At 40.3% G+C, this 13,847-nt stretch overlaps 1 protein-coding gene across 1 annotated transcript; it reads left to right on the forward strand.

Moving 5' to 3' along the window:
• The first annotated feature begins 326 nt into the window (after nucleotides 1–326).
• On the forward strand, nucleotides 327–5,644 carry LOC144530392 (synaptogyrin-3-like). The gene is made up of 4 exons (XM_078269953.1): nucleotides 327–432; nucleotides 2,364–2,598; nucleotides 3,157–3,302; nucleotides 5,417–5,644. The coding sequence occupies exons 1-4, from the start codon at nucleotides 328–330 to the stop codon at nucleotides 5,642–5,644; spliced, it is 714 nt and encodes a 237-aa protein (XP_078126079.1). The 5' UTR covers nucleotide 327.
• Nucleotides 5,645–13,847: the final 8,203 nt, after the last annotated feature.

Raw genomic sequence — 13,847 nt, forward strand, 5'->3', positions numbered from 1 at the left:
ATCCTTAAATTATTGGCTTGATATGGGTCATTTAGGTTTGCATAGTTTGTGTTAGGCTATATCTCCTCATTGGACAAAAGAAATCCTCTTCATAAGCCTTAAAAACAAACAATAAAACAGGAGTGAACACTTAAAGCAATTCACTAAATGTAATTTAAAAACATAATGATAATTGACAGTTAATTCTGTGGTGCAGCTGTGATCTGCTCCTGGTGACGCGGTGTGACTTCACACGGAGGCTGGAGGAGGACGCCGCCGCTCCGCGCAGCTCCCTGACCGTCTCCTCTCGTTCTCTCAGCGGGCGTCAGGCTGCACAAAGCCGGAGGGATGGATCCAGCGCGCCCGTACGGCGCCGGGAAAGCCGGGAGCGTCGCTTTCGATCCGGTCGCCTTCTTCACGCATCCCCGAACCATCCTCAGACTGATGTCGTGGGTAAGTAAGCCTTCTCTGCAACGTGTAGGCTGAATCAATGGACGGGCCTACCTGAGCCCCCCCCCCTCTCTCTGTCTCTCTTCATTCACATTGTCTGTGACTCTCGCTCTTTGCTTTTGTGTCTTTTATCCAGCCAGGATTCATACTAAATGAGTATTTTTTTTTTTTATATATAAAAGGTTCAGCATCTTTGAGTTATATCTCTGTTGTTCAGCTCGGTCTAATGAACAGAAATCATTTCAGTGATGCAGCTTCTGGCTGGAGCTTCAGGATCAGCATCTGATTAACATATGTTTATCTGGAGCCTCTTTGTGTCTACATGTGAACGCTTTGGTTTTGAATGCACCCTAACCAGAATGTAACACCCCTCTGTCTTTCTCTGGTGTGATACTGTGCAGCTGTGAGTCACCATATAGCAGCATGTAATGTTCACTGAGGGAACAATTTGGTTTTAAAGGAGGCATAGGAAGTTAACAGATGCACACAACAAATCCTTTCTTTCTTTCTTTCTTTCTTTCTTTCTTTCTTTCTTTCTTTCTTTCTTTCTTTCTTTCTCCAGTGCTCCTTAAAACAAAACAATCCAGTAGAGAGGAAGCATTTAAATAAGAAAAAAAACAGATATTATAAATCGGAACACATTAGTAGCCTACAATAAAGAATATGACATGTAGACATTGAAGTGAATTGCTGTACATAGAGATTAAGAGATTATTTTCATTATCGATTAATCATGCCGATGATTCTCTCGATTAATTCATTGTTTGGTCTATAAAATGTGAGAAAACAGTAAAAAAAAAAATAAAAAAGCCCATCAAATATGTCCTAAATCCAAAGGTGATGATGATCAAATTGTTTTGTTCAACCAACAGTCTGAAACCTAACAATATTCAGCTTACTATCACGTAGGACAAAGAAAAGCAGCAAATACTCACAAGTGAGAGGCAGGAACCAAACATATTGAAAAATGGCTTAAAAGATGAATCAATTATTAAAATAGTTTTTCTGTCCATCGACCAATCAATTACTCGACTAGCACACTAAAGATCTGTAAATGAAACATTTATTTTGCATGCTGTTGACAGTCCATTGTCACATATTGTGCAGGAACAGTAAAAGCGACATGTCCATCTCTAGATTGATGTCCTAATGGCATTCCGTTTTGAAGAGAATTAGGCAAATTTCTTAAAGGATCAGTTCACCCACATTGCACAACACTTGCCAATGGAGGTTTATAAGATGGTGTTGGTGTTATTTGATAAGACTCGAGATATCCAATACTGAGACTTCTTCCATTAACCAAATACAACTGAGGTACATAGAAAAGATAGATTACTGACCAGGAAAGTGATCCACAATTCACTGTTTGGGGTTACTTTCATTGTCTGCAAATTGACTTTATTAAACATAAGCCTCAATATAAACTGATATAGAAATAGTGTTAAAATGAACAGTTAACAAACTACTGATAAACGTTTCACAGTTTTAAATGTCAAATGTTTTGGCAGACCAACAGTCATAATTATTCAATTTACAATAATCTAAAACAGAGAAAAAACAGTACATCATCACAACTGAGAGGCTCTTATATACATTTTTGTCTTATTATAACTAGAATAACTTGTTAGTTACTTGTTTTTGTCTAATTTTGGGTAATTTAGCAAAACAAAAGTAGTTGTACATTTGAAAAACTCAACAGCAGTTAGTCTTCTCAGAAATGGTCTATGGTTACTTGGGATAATCCACAGATCCTACTGTGGCGAGTTTTTGAAAATGCTACCTCATTCAGAAGACTGTTTCTAATAGCTGTTGACCGTGATGTCTGTGTCTGTGTGAGGCATGTAGGAGGAATAAGATGCATTCATACACCAGTGTGAGTTCATTCTCTTCTACCTGTTACAATAATAAACCAGCTCACGTGTCTTTCCCTGCAGGTTTTCTCCATGGTGGTGTTCGGCTGCATCGTGAACGAGGGCTACATCAACATCGGCAGCGAGCGTTTGCTCTGCGTCTTCAACAACAATGCTGATGCCTGTAACTATGGTGTTACCGTGGGCGTGGCATGTTTCCTTGGCAGCATCTTTTTCCTGATTCTGGACATTTACTTCCCCTCCATCAGCAGCGTCAAGGACAGAAGACGTGCTGTCCTGCTGGACCTCGTCTTCTCTGGTACATAATATACTCACAAATACAGTGGTGGAAAGTAACCAACTACATTTACTCAAGTACTGTACTTAAGTACAGTTTTCTGCTGCTTTACACTTCACTACAATTCAGAGTCAAATATTGTACTTTTAACTCTATATTTATTTGATAACATAACCAGTTACTTTGCAGATTCTGAATAATAGTTCAACATACAGTATAATCTACAAATTAATTAGAATGTAATATTATAGATTAAGGTCAAATGTTATTGATCCCTAATTTCACAAGCTGAACCCAACACATAAAGTTTATACCACAGTTCAAATGATCTCATTAATGCATCAATAATTATAATTCAATAATATAATATGATTCTGAAATGGGTCACTTTGCATAATGAGTACTAATTGGTTCTATAAGAATATCAAAGAAAAAGGAGATAATTCAAGTAAATTCTGATTCTACTAGATTTTTCTAAGAGCTCTTAGAAAAATCTAGTAGAATCAGAAAAAGCTCTCTTAAGAATTTAAAAGATGATGCACATTACCTTTTTTCATGCCCCACCTATCCCGCCGCCAGGTCTTGCTAGCTTCCTGTGGTTCGTTGGCTTCTGTTTTCTGGCCAATCAGTGGCAGGATACCTCTCCAGACGAGCTGCCATTGGCCCAGGGCTCCGACGCCGCTAGAGCCACCATCGCTTTCTGCTTCTTCTCCATCCTAACCTGGGTCTGTATGTTTATACCTGTGTGTCTAAAACCACCACATCTTGGCACAACTGTCTCAGTGTGTGTGTGTGTGTGTGTGTGTGTGTGTGTGTGTGTGTGTGTGTTTCACCATCATGTTTGTGTGTGTGTGTGTGTGTGTGTGTGTGTGTGTGTGTGTGTGTGTGTGTGTGTGTGTGTGTATTTCAGGGTTATCAGTGTCTGCAGGCAATGAACAGATTTAAGAGCATTTTCTTCATGGAGGACAAGCAGAGACTCCTGCCAAAGAGCCCTCCCACCCTCTCCCTAGTCTAACACACACACACACACACACACACACACACACACACACACACACACACACACACACACACACACACGTTTATCAGCCCTTCATTTCACCACTCCCTTCATACCTTCCCATCAAGATGCTCAATGCAATGAGCTGTGATCCACTCTTATGTATGACTGTAAACAAAAACTGCAAAAACTCAGTTTTAGTTTTGAATTACAGACTTACAGATTATTGAAAAATGGAAGGGATAAAATCACGTCTCTGTCTGTCTACTATAATCATATGTATTCATGGTCATGATTTTGTGGTGGCCTAAAGGTAAGAGTTTCCTGAGTTTGAGCCAGTGACCAGCAGGATAAATGTAGGTGGGGAAAGTGAAAGACTTGTACTTCATTCATTACAAGCATTAAGGTGCCCTTGAGCAAGGCCCTTAACCCATAACCGCTCCAGTTGAGCTGCTCAGTAGCCAAGAGGTCAGACGGTGGCAGTTTCCAGGTGTGAAATGTGTGTAACTGTGGGGATGTTTACAGATTGTTCCTGAAAAAGAGCTGCTCTCAGCGAGACTTCCCTGGTTAAAAGTTTTTTAGAAAAAGAATTGCAATGCCAGATAGCATTGCCGTTCACACAGAGGCCAACAGATTTATTATCCATTGACAACTCAATGGAGGCTGTTGAAACAATTTTTACCACCAAACCAATAGCAGCCATTTATCTCACTGTCAGAGGACGAGGAAAGGTTAAGCTGTAATTGTGTCAAAGATTTGCAGCATGTTACAAAAGACTCTTTTTTTAGTCTGCCAAGTCAGTTTTTCTCCCTATAGTTCTGTAGTAAATTGTTCTGCAATAGATTTATAGTACGTGACAGAGAGCCAAATCAATGTTACTTTCACTTTGGCTCCTGACTCTCAGGGAAAGTCTCCCGATTTTACACAGTAAAGTTGGTTTACTAATCATGAGGTGTTCAACTCAGCCTGTGAAAACAGTTGTATAATGTCAAGTCGAGTTTTAAAGACGAGGGGATATAGCAAGCAGGGAGATTATAATATAAGATGCTCTAAAGTTGCATTATTGGAAATGGAGGACCCAGCATTTTTGCAGTATAACCCATACTAAGAAAAGTCAGCATATCTTGGTCTCTTTATTCAAGCCTCCTTTCAATCCTCCTTTTTTTTTGCGTATCAGCACTTTTAACCAAACTGTGCATGTTTCCAGGTTTACGTAACAGCTCTTTTCCACTGCAAGAACTTGCTGAAATGTAATGTAACATGTAAACCTCGTCATGGGTTTTGCTTTTGTTTCCATGTTTCTGTTCACTTTGGGGATGAGAACTCTTGGCTTTCGGCACTGCTCAGGAGATTTAAATAAATTCCTTTCATGAGTTGCCGTTAGCACACAGAAGAAGGGACTTTAGTGATGGCAGACTAAAATATCTCAACAACTATTGGATGGATTTCCATGACACTTTGTGCAGACATTCATGGTTTCAAGATGATGACTCCTAATGACTTTGGTGATCCCCTGACTTTTCATCTAATGCCTTCACCAGATGAAATCATTTTCATTTGTCCAATATGTTTGGTCATGCCCAAATACTTGCAAATGTTAGCATGCCAACACACTAAACTAAAATTGTGAACCTGGTAATCATTATATATCTGCTTAACATCAGCATGTTAGCACACTGATGTTAGTATTTTGCACAACTTCACAAGTTGCTAGCCTGGCTGTAGACTCTTATTCTTGCTGTGAAAAAGTGCTGTAAAAGCATCTTTAATGCAAATCAATTTGTAACTAACATCCTCTGCTAATGTGTGTGTGTGTGTGTGTGTGTGTGTTACTAACAGACTGTACTGACGCTGAGCGCACTGCGGCGCTTCTTAACTGGCAGCAACACAAACCTGTTCACATGGCAACACCTGGATCCTCCCCACAGCAATGCTCGAGCTACACCGTACCCCATCGCCAATGGAGCTACCATAGTAACAACCAACCCCTATCAAGCCCCGCCCTTCACTGAAACCCTGGACCCTCAGAAACTTACACAGCAGAGACCCATGGCTCCTGCCTTCTAGGGACAGACAGACAGAGGTGTGAGTTAAACGTTGCTGCATACGACGCGGGCACGGACAACTTTATGCCTCGCTGATTAGTGGCTTTCCATTCTGTCCTGGGATTGGTGGGGTTTGGTCATGTGATGATGTATGATCTATTTTCACCATGGCAACTGCTGGCTCAGCTTAGTTAGTTGTAACTCTCTGTGTCAAGAATAGTGTCTTCTTCATTCACACACACAGATGTCGATGCACGCAAACACAGATGTACGCACTCCCACCTGGATATATACATGTACACCTGAAAACACAAACACACACACCCTGACTGCATGTTCTTACGGTGAGGTGCAGATTTACTTAGATGTAGATCAGTGATGATGCTCCATCTGATTTACAGAGGGAAACAAGGTCTTTAGTGAAGGAAATATGGAGGACAGAATAGCTGTGTATGTCCGTTTATCTGCTTCTGTTTGCCCTGACAGCCAGTCCGACCAATCATAAGCTGCCCTGCTGGAATGTGACGTCCAATTGGCTTAAATTGAGACAGACAGGCAGCGTGACCAATAGATTGCAAGGAAACAAGTGAACGGTGGCAGAGATGGGTACATTTTCTTGGCAAGAAAATAAAGGCAGGACAGCTTAATGCATTCTGAATGCTATAGTGTTTCAGTGTGAAATATTCATGTGATTAAATATTTTATTGTTATATGCTGAAGTGGTTAAATGAAATATTAAAAAAAAATATCTATCCACCACCACTGTCTAGTCTGCCTTTGTTCATATCTTCTCTAAACAAGTTCCTCTTTGCTTCTTGCAATGGGAGAAACTCTTTTTGATGTAATTATATATTGAGACCAAGGAAGTGTTAGGCATATTAATCAACATCTGCTGTAGGATCCTATTTAGAAATGGTACTTGAGTTATGTTGAATTAATTAGCAGCAGCAGGCAGCAGCTGTGCTGTATATTATATCTACTTTTGGATTAAGCGACTCATGTTGAAGACCTCAACAGGGTATATGAAGGATTCCTGAGGTCAAAAGTAACACATTTTCAAGAACTTTTGTAAGATCCTTTCCATAAATGTTCTCATCGCTACCTCGAGTTTTAACCATTTAAATAAGCAAGAAACTTTAACTTAGTTTATCTTATTATGTCATAAAAAAGTCAGAGCATAGCATGTCATATAAATGTCATTAAAAAAATCATAGTAAAGTATGTCATTAAAAAGGCCAAAGAGTTATATTTCATAACAAGTCATAGTATATTATGTTATAAAAAGTCATAGTATAATATGTCGAAAAAAGTCATAGCATAGTATGTCCAATAAAAAGTGTTAAAAAGTCTAGTGTAGTATAACAAAAAAAAGTCATAGTGCAGTTTGTCGACACAAGTCGTGAAAAAGTCGTAGGTTAGTATGACAAAAAAGTGATTAAAAAAGTATAGTATGTAAAAAAAAGTCATAGTATAGTATGTCGAAAAAAGTGATAAAAACTGATAGTATAGTATATCGAAAAAAAGTCATAGTATAGTTTGTCAAAAAAGTTATAGCATAGTATGTTGTAAAAAAAAGTGATAAAAAGTCGTAGTATAGAATGTCAAAAAGAGTCATAGTATAGCATGTCGAAAAAAGTCATGGTATAGTATGTCGAATAAAAGTCCAAAAAAGTCATATAATAGTATGTCGAAAAAAAGTCATTAAGAAGTTATATTATAGTATGTAAAAAAAAAGTCATAAAAAGTCGAAAAGGTATAATATTTTGAAAAAAAAGTCATAAAAAGTCTAGTAAAAAAAGTATGGTATGTCGCAAAAAGTCATAGTACAGTATGTAAAAAATCACAAAAAGTCATCTATAGCATGTCGAAAAAAGTCATGGTATAATATTTCGAAAAAAAAAGTCATATAAAGTCTTATATATAGTATAGTATATATATATCTATCGCAAAAAGTCATAGTATAGAATGTTAAAAAAAGTCATAATATAATATGTCGACTAAATTCATAAAAAGTCATAGTATTAATTAATCAACATAATAATGTCTAATAAAGTCATAAAAAAGTCATAGTATGGCATGTCAAAAGAAATCACAAAAAGTCATAGTATAGAATGTTAAAAAAAGTCATAATATAATATCTCCGGGAACCATCACCTTATCGTGGTGGAGAGGTTTGTGTGTCCCTATGAACCTGAGGGCTGTGTTGTCTGGAGCTTTGTGCTCCTGGTAGGGTCTCCCAAGGCAAAGTGGTCTCAGGTGAGGGGCCAGACAAAGAATGGTTCAAAAATCCTATGAAAAATCGAGGAAGGGATGAAGTGACCCTGCCCGGAGGAAGCCCGGGGCCCCCGTCTGGAGCCAGGCCCCGATGGAGGGCTCGTCAGCGAGCGTCTGGTGGCCATGTTTGCCACGGAGCCCGGTCGGGCACAGCCCGAAAAAGCTACGTGGCGGACATCCCTCCATCCCATGGGCCTACCACCTGTGGGAGGAACCGCTGGGGTCGGGTGCGCTGCCACATGGGTGGCAGTGAAGGTCAGGGGCCTCGACGGACCAGACCCGGGCAGCAGAGGCTGGCTCTGGGGACGTGGAATGTCACCTCTCTGTGGGGGAAGGAGCCGGAACTTGTGCGGGAGGTGGAGCGCTACCGGTTAGATCTGGTGGGGCTTACCTCTACGCACAGTCTTGGTTCTGGAACCATACTCCTGGATAGGGGTTGGACTCTTTTCTTCTCCGGAGTTGCCCAGGGTGTGAGGCGCCGGGCGGGTGTGGGGATACTCACAAGCCCCCGGCTGAGCGCCGCTACGTTGGAGTTTAACCCGGTGGACGAGAGGGTCGCCTCCCTACGCCTGCGGGTTGTGGGGGGAAAACTCTGACTGTTGTTTGTGCATATGCACCAAACAAGAGTTCAGAGTATTCGGCCTTCTTGGAGACCTTGAGTGGAGTCCTGCATGGGGCTCCAGTCGGGGACTCCATAGTTCTGCTGGGGGGACTTCAACGCGCACGTGGGTAATGATGGAGACACATGGAGAGGCGTGATTGGGAGGAACGGCCTCCCTGATCTAAACCAGAGTGGTTGTTTGTTGTTGGACTTCTGTGCTAGTCATGGATTGTCTATAACGAACACCATGTTCGAACATAGGGATGCTCATAAGTGTACTTGGTACCAGAGCACCCTAGGCCAAAGGTCAATGATCGATTTTATAATCGTTTCATCTGATCTGAGGCCATATGTTTTGGACACTCGGGTGAAGAGAGGGGCGGAGCTGTCAACCGATCACCATCTGGTGGTGAGTTGGGTCAGGGGGTGGGGGAAGACTCTGGACAGACCTGGTAAGCCCAAACGGGTAGTGCGGGTAAATTGGGAACGTCTGGAGGAGGCCCCTGTCCGACAGACTTTCAACTCACACCTCCGGCGGAGCTTTTCGTGCATCCCTGTGGAGGCTGGGGGGCATTGAACCCGAGTGGACAATGTTCAAAGTTTCCATTGCTGAAGCTGCGGTGAGGAGCTGTGGTCTTAGGGTCTTAGGTGCCTCAAGGGGCGGTAACCCACGAACACCGTGGTGGACACCGGTGGTCAGGGAAGCCGTCCGATTGAAGAAGGAGTCTTTCCGGGATATGTTATCCCAGACGACTCCGGAGGCAGTTGCAAGGTACCGAAGGGCCCGAAGGGCTGCAGCCTCTGCCGTGAAAGAGGCAAAGCAGCGTGTGTGGGAGAAGTTCGGAGAAGACATGGAGAAGGACTTTCGGTCGGCACCAAGGTACTTCTGGAAAACCGTTCGCCACCTCAGGAGGGGGGAAGCGGGGAACCATCCAAGCTGTGTACAGTAAGGATGGGACGCTGTTGACCTCAACTGAGGAGGTAATAGGGGCGGTGGAAGGAGCACTTTGAGGAACTCCTAAATCCGACTAATACGCCCTCTATGGTAGAGGCAGAGCTGGAGGATGAGGGGGGGATTGGCATCAATTTCCCTGGTGGAGGTTGCTGAGGTAGTTAAACAACTCCACAGTGGCAAAGACCCCAGGAATTGTTGAGATCCGTCCAGAAATGCTTAAAGCTCTGGGTGTGGAGGGGTTGTCTTGGTTGACACGCCTCTTCAACATTGCGTGGAAGTCTGGGACGGTGCCTAAGGAGTGGCAGACCGGGGTGGCGGTTCCCCTGTTTAAAAAGGGGGACCAGAGGGTGTGTGCCAATTACAGGGGTATCACACTTCTCAGCCTCCCCTGTAAAGTCTACTCCAAGGTGCTGGAAAGGAGGGTTCGGTCGATAGTCGAATCTCAGGTTGAAGAGGAACAATGCGGATTCCGTCCTGGTCGTGGAACAACGGACCAGATCTTTACTCTCGCAAGGATCCTGGAGGGAGCCTGGGAGTATGCCCAACCAGTCTACATGTGTTTTGTGGATCTGGAGAAGGCATATGACCGGGTGCCCCGGGAGATACTGTGGGAGGTGCTGCGGGAGTACAGGGTGAGGGGGTCCCTTCTCAGGGGCCATCCACCTCTGTACGACCAAAGCGAGAGCTGTGTCCGGGTTCTCGGCAGTAAGTCGGACTCGCTTTCAGGTGAGAGTTGGCCTCCGCCAGGGCTGCGCTTTGTCACCAATCCTGTTTGTAGTATTTATGGACAGGATATCGAGGCGTAGTCGGGGTGGAGAGGGGTTGCAGTTCAGTGGGCTGGGGATCTCATCGCTGCTTTTTGCAGATGATGTGGTCCTGATGGCATCATCGGCCTGTGACCTTCAGCACTCACTGGATCGGTTCGCAGCCGAGTGTGAAGCGGCTGGGATGAAGATCAGCACCTCTAAATCGGAGGCCATGGTTCTCAGCAGGAAACCGATGGAGTGCCTTCTCCAGGTAGGGAATGAGTCCTTACCCCCAAGTGAAGGAGTTCAAGTACCTTGGGGTCTTGTTCGCGAGTGAGGGGACAATGGAGCGGGAGATTGGTCGGAGAATCGGCACAGCAGGTGCGGTATTACATTCAATTTATCGCACCGTTGTGACGAAAAAGAGAGCTGAGCCAGAAGGCAAAGCTCTCAATCTACCGGTCAGTTTTTGTTCCTACCCTCACCTATGGTCATGAAGGCTGGGTCATGACCGAAAGAACAAGATCCAGGGTACAAGCGGCCGAAATGGGTTTCCTCAGGAGGGTAGCTGGCGTCTCCCTTAGAGATAGGGTGAGAAGCTCAGTTATCCGTGAGGAGCTCGGAGTAGAGCCGCTGCTCCTTTGCGTCGAAAGGAGCCAGTTGAGGTGGTTTGGGCATCTGGTAAGGATGCCCCCTGGGCGCCTCCCTAGGGAGGTGTTCCAGGCACGTCCAGCTGGGAGGAGGCCTCGGGGGAGACCCAGGACTAGGTGGAGGGATTATATCTCTAACCTGGCCTGGGAACGCCTCGGGATCCCCCAGTCGGAGCTGGTTAATGTGGCCCGGGAAAGGGAAGTTTGGGGTCCCCTGCTGGAGCTGCTACCCCCGCGACCCGACCCCGGATAAGCGGATGAAGATGGATGGATGGATGGATAATATAATATGTCGACTAAATTCATAAAAAGTCATAGTATTAATTAATCAACATAATAATGTCTAATAAAGTCATAAAAAAGTCATAGTATGGCATGTCAAAAGAAATCACAAAAAGTCATAGTATAGAATGTTAAAAAAAATCACAAAAAATTCATAGTATAGTATGTCGAAAAAAAATTCATAAAAAGTCACAGTATAGTATGTTGAAAAAAGTCAAAGTATAGTATGTTGAAAAAAGTCATAGTATTGCATGTTGAAAAAAATCATAATATAGTATGGTGAAAAAAGTCATAGTATAGTCGTAAAAAGTTTTTTAAAAAGTTATAGTATAGCATGTCGAAAAAAGTCATAAAAAGTAATAGTATAGAATGTCGAAAAAAGTCATAAAAAGTCATAGTATAGCATGTCAAAAAAAGTCATAGTATAGTGTGTCAACAAAGTCATAAAAAAGTCATAGTATACTATGTCGAAAAAAAGTCATAGTATAGTATGTCAAAAAAAGTCATAAAAAAGTCATAGTATAGCATGTTGAAAAAAGTTAGAAAAAAGTCATAGTACGTAGAAAAAACTCATAGTATAGTATGTCGTAAAAAGATTTTTAAAAAGTCATAGTATAGCATGTCAAAAAAAAGTCATAAAAAGTCATAGTATAGCATGTCAAAAAAAGTCATAATATGTCGAAAAAAAGTCATAAAAAGTCATAACATATGTCAAAAAAGTTATAAAAAAGTCATAGTATGGTCATAAAAAAGTCATAGTATAGCATGTTGAAAAAAGTCATAACATATGTCAAAAAAGTTATAAAAAAGTCATAGTATGGTCATAAAAAAGTCATAGTATAGCATGTTGAAAAAAGTCATAACATATGTCAAAAAAAGTCATAATATGGCATGTTGAAAAAAAAGTCATAAAAAGTCGTCGTATCGTATGTCGAAAAACATTCATAAAAAGTCATAGTATAGTAGGTCGAAAAAAGTTATAAAAAGTCATAGTATTGCATGTCAAAAAGAGTCATAGTATAGCATGTTGAAAAAAATCACATGAAGTCATAGTAGTATGTCGAATAAAGTCATAAAAAAGTCATAGTATAGCATGTTCAAAAAAGTCATAATATAATATGTCGACTAAATTCATAAAAAGTCATAGTATAGTATGTCTAATAAAGTCATAAAAAAGTCATAGTATGGCATGTCGAAAGAAATCACAAGAAGTCATAGCATAGTATGTCGAAAAAAATCACAAAAAGTTATAGTATAGTATGTCGAAAAAAATCACAAAAAGTCATAGTATAGTATGTCAAAAGAAATCATAGTATAGTATGCAGAAAGAAATCACAAAAAGTCATAGTATAGTATGTCAAAAAAAGTCATAGTATATTATGTCGAAAAAAATCACAAAAGTCACAAAAAGTCATACTATAGCATGTCGAAAAAAGTCATAGTATAGTATGTCAAAAAAAGCCATAAAAAGTCATAGTATAGTATGTCGAAAAAAGCCATAAAAAGTCATAGTATAGTATGTCGAAAAAAGTCATAAAAAGTTGTAGTATAGTATGTGGAAAAAAAGTAATAAAAACTCACAGTATAGTATGTCGACAAAAATTCATAAAAAGTCATAGTATGGTATGTCAAAAAAAGTCAGGGTAAAGTATGTTGGAAAAAAAGTCATAAAAAGTCCAATTATAGCATGTCAAAAAAGTCATTGTATAGCATGTCAAAAAAAGTCATAAAAAAGTCATAGTATAGCATGTTGAAAAAGTTCGAAAAAAGTCATAATATAGTATGTCGAAAAAAAGTCATAAAAAGTCGTAGTATAGTATGTCGACAAAAATTCATAAAAAGTCATAGTATAGCATGTCAAAAAAGTCATTGTATAGCATGTTGAAAAAAATCAAAAAAGTCATAATATAGTATGTCGAAAAAAGTCGTAAAAAGTCATGGTATAGTATGTTGAAAAAAGTCATAGTATAGCTGCTGTAAAAAGTCATAGTATAGCATGTTGAAAAAAATCATAATACAGTATGTCGAAAAAAAGTCATAAAAAGTCATAGTATAGTATGTCGAAAATAGTCATAAAATGTCATAGTATAGCATGTCAAAAAAAGTTATAGTATAGCATGTCGAAGAAAGTCATAAAAAGTCATGAAAAGTATGTAGAAAAAAGTCATATATAGTATTTCGAAAAGAATTCACAAAAAGTCATAGTATAGCATGTCAAAAAAGTCATAGTATAGTATATCGAAAAACGTCATAGTATATATGTAGAAAATAATCACAAAAAGTCATAGTTTAGTATGTCGAAAAAAGTCATAAAAAAGTCATAGTTTAGTATGTCGAAAAAAGTTATAAAAAGTCATAGTATAATGTTGAAAAAGTCATAGTATAGTCATAGTGTAGGATGTTGAAAAAAATGAGAAGAGAGACAGAAAGGAACAAAACTTCTAATTGTATTCTTCATTCCTGCAAATGAGGTAACCCATGAGATTTGAACACTGAACCTTCTCTCTTACAATCATTCTCTTATCACCCTAAGCTATCTAAGCTAATATATTGGACCTCAAAATGTGAAATTTGAACACTCGACCTTTTGTGGTACACTCATAATCTTATCACCCTAAGCTATTGGACCTTACAAAAAAAAAGCTACATTTTCGTACAAATGTGATAGTATCGAATGTCAAAAAAAGTGATTAAAAGTCATAGTATAGCATGTCGAA

This window comes from Sander vitreus, chromosome 2, assembly GCF_031162955.1.
Source record: "Sander vitreus isolate 19-12246 chromosome 2, sanVit1, whole genome shotgun sequence".
NCBI classification, from domain to species: Eukaryota; Metazoa; Chordata; class Actinopteri; order Perciformes; family Percidae; genus Sander; species Sander vitreus.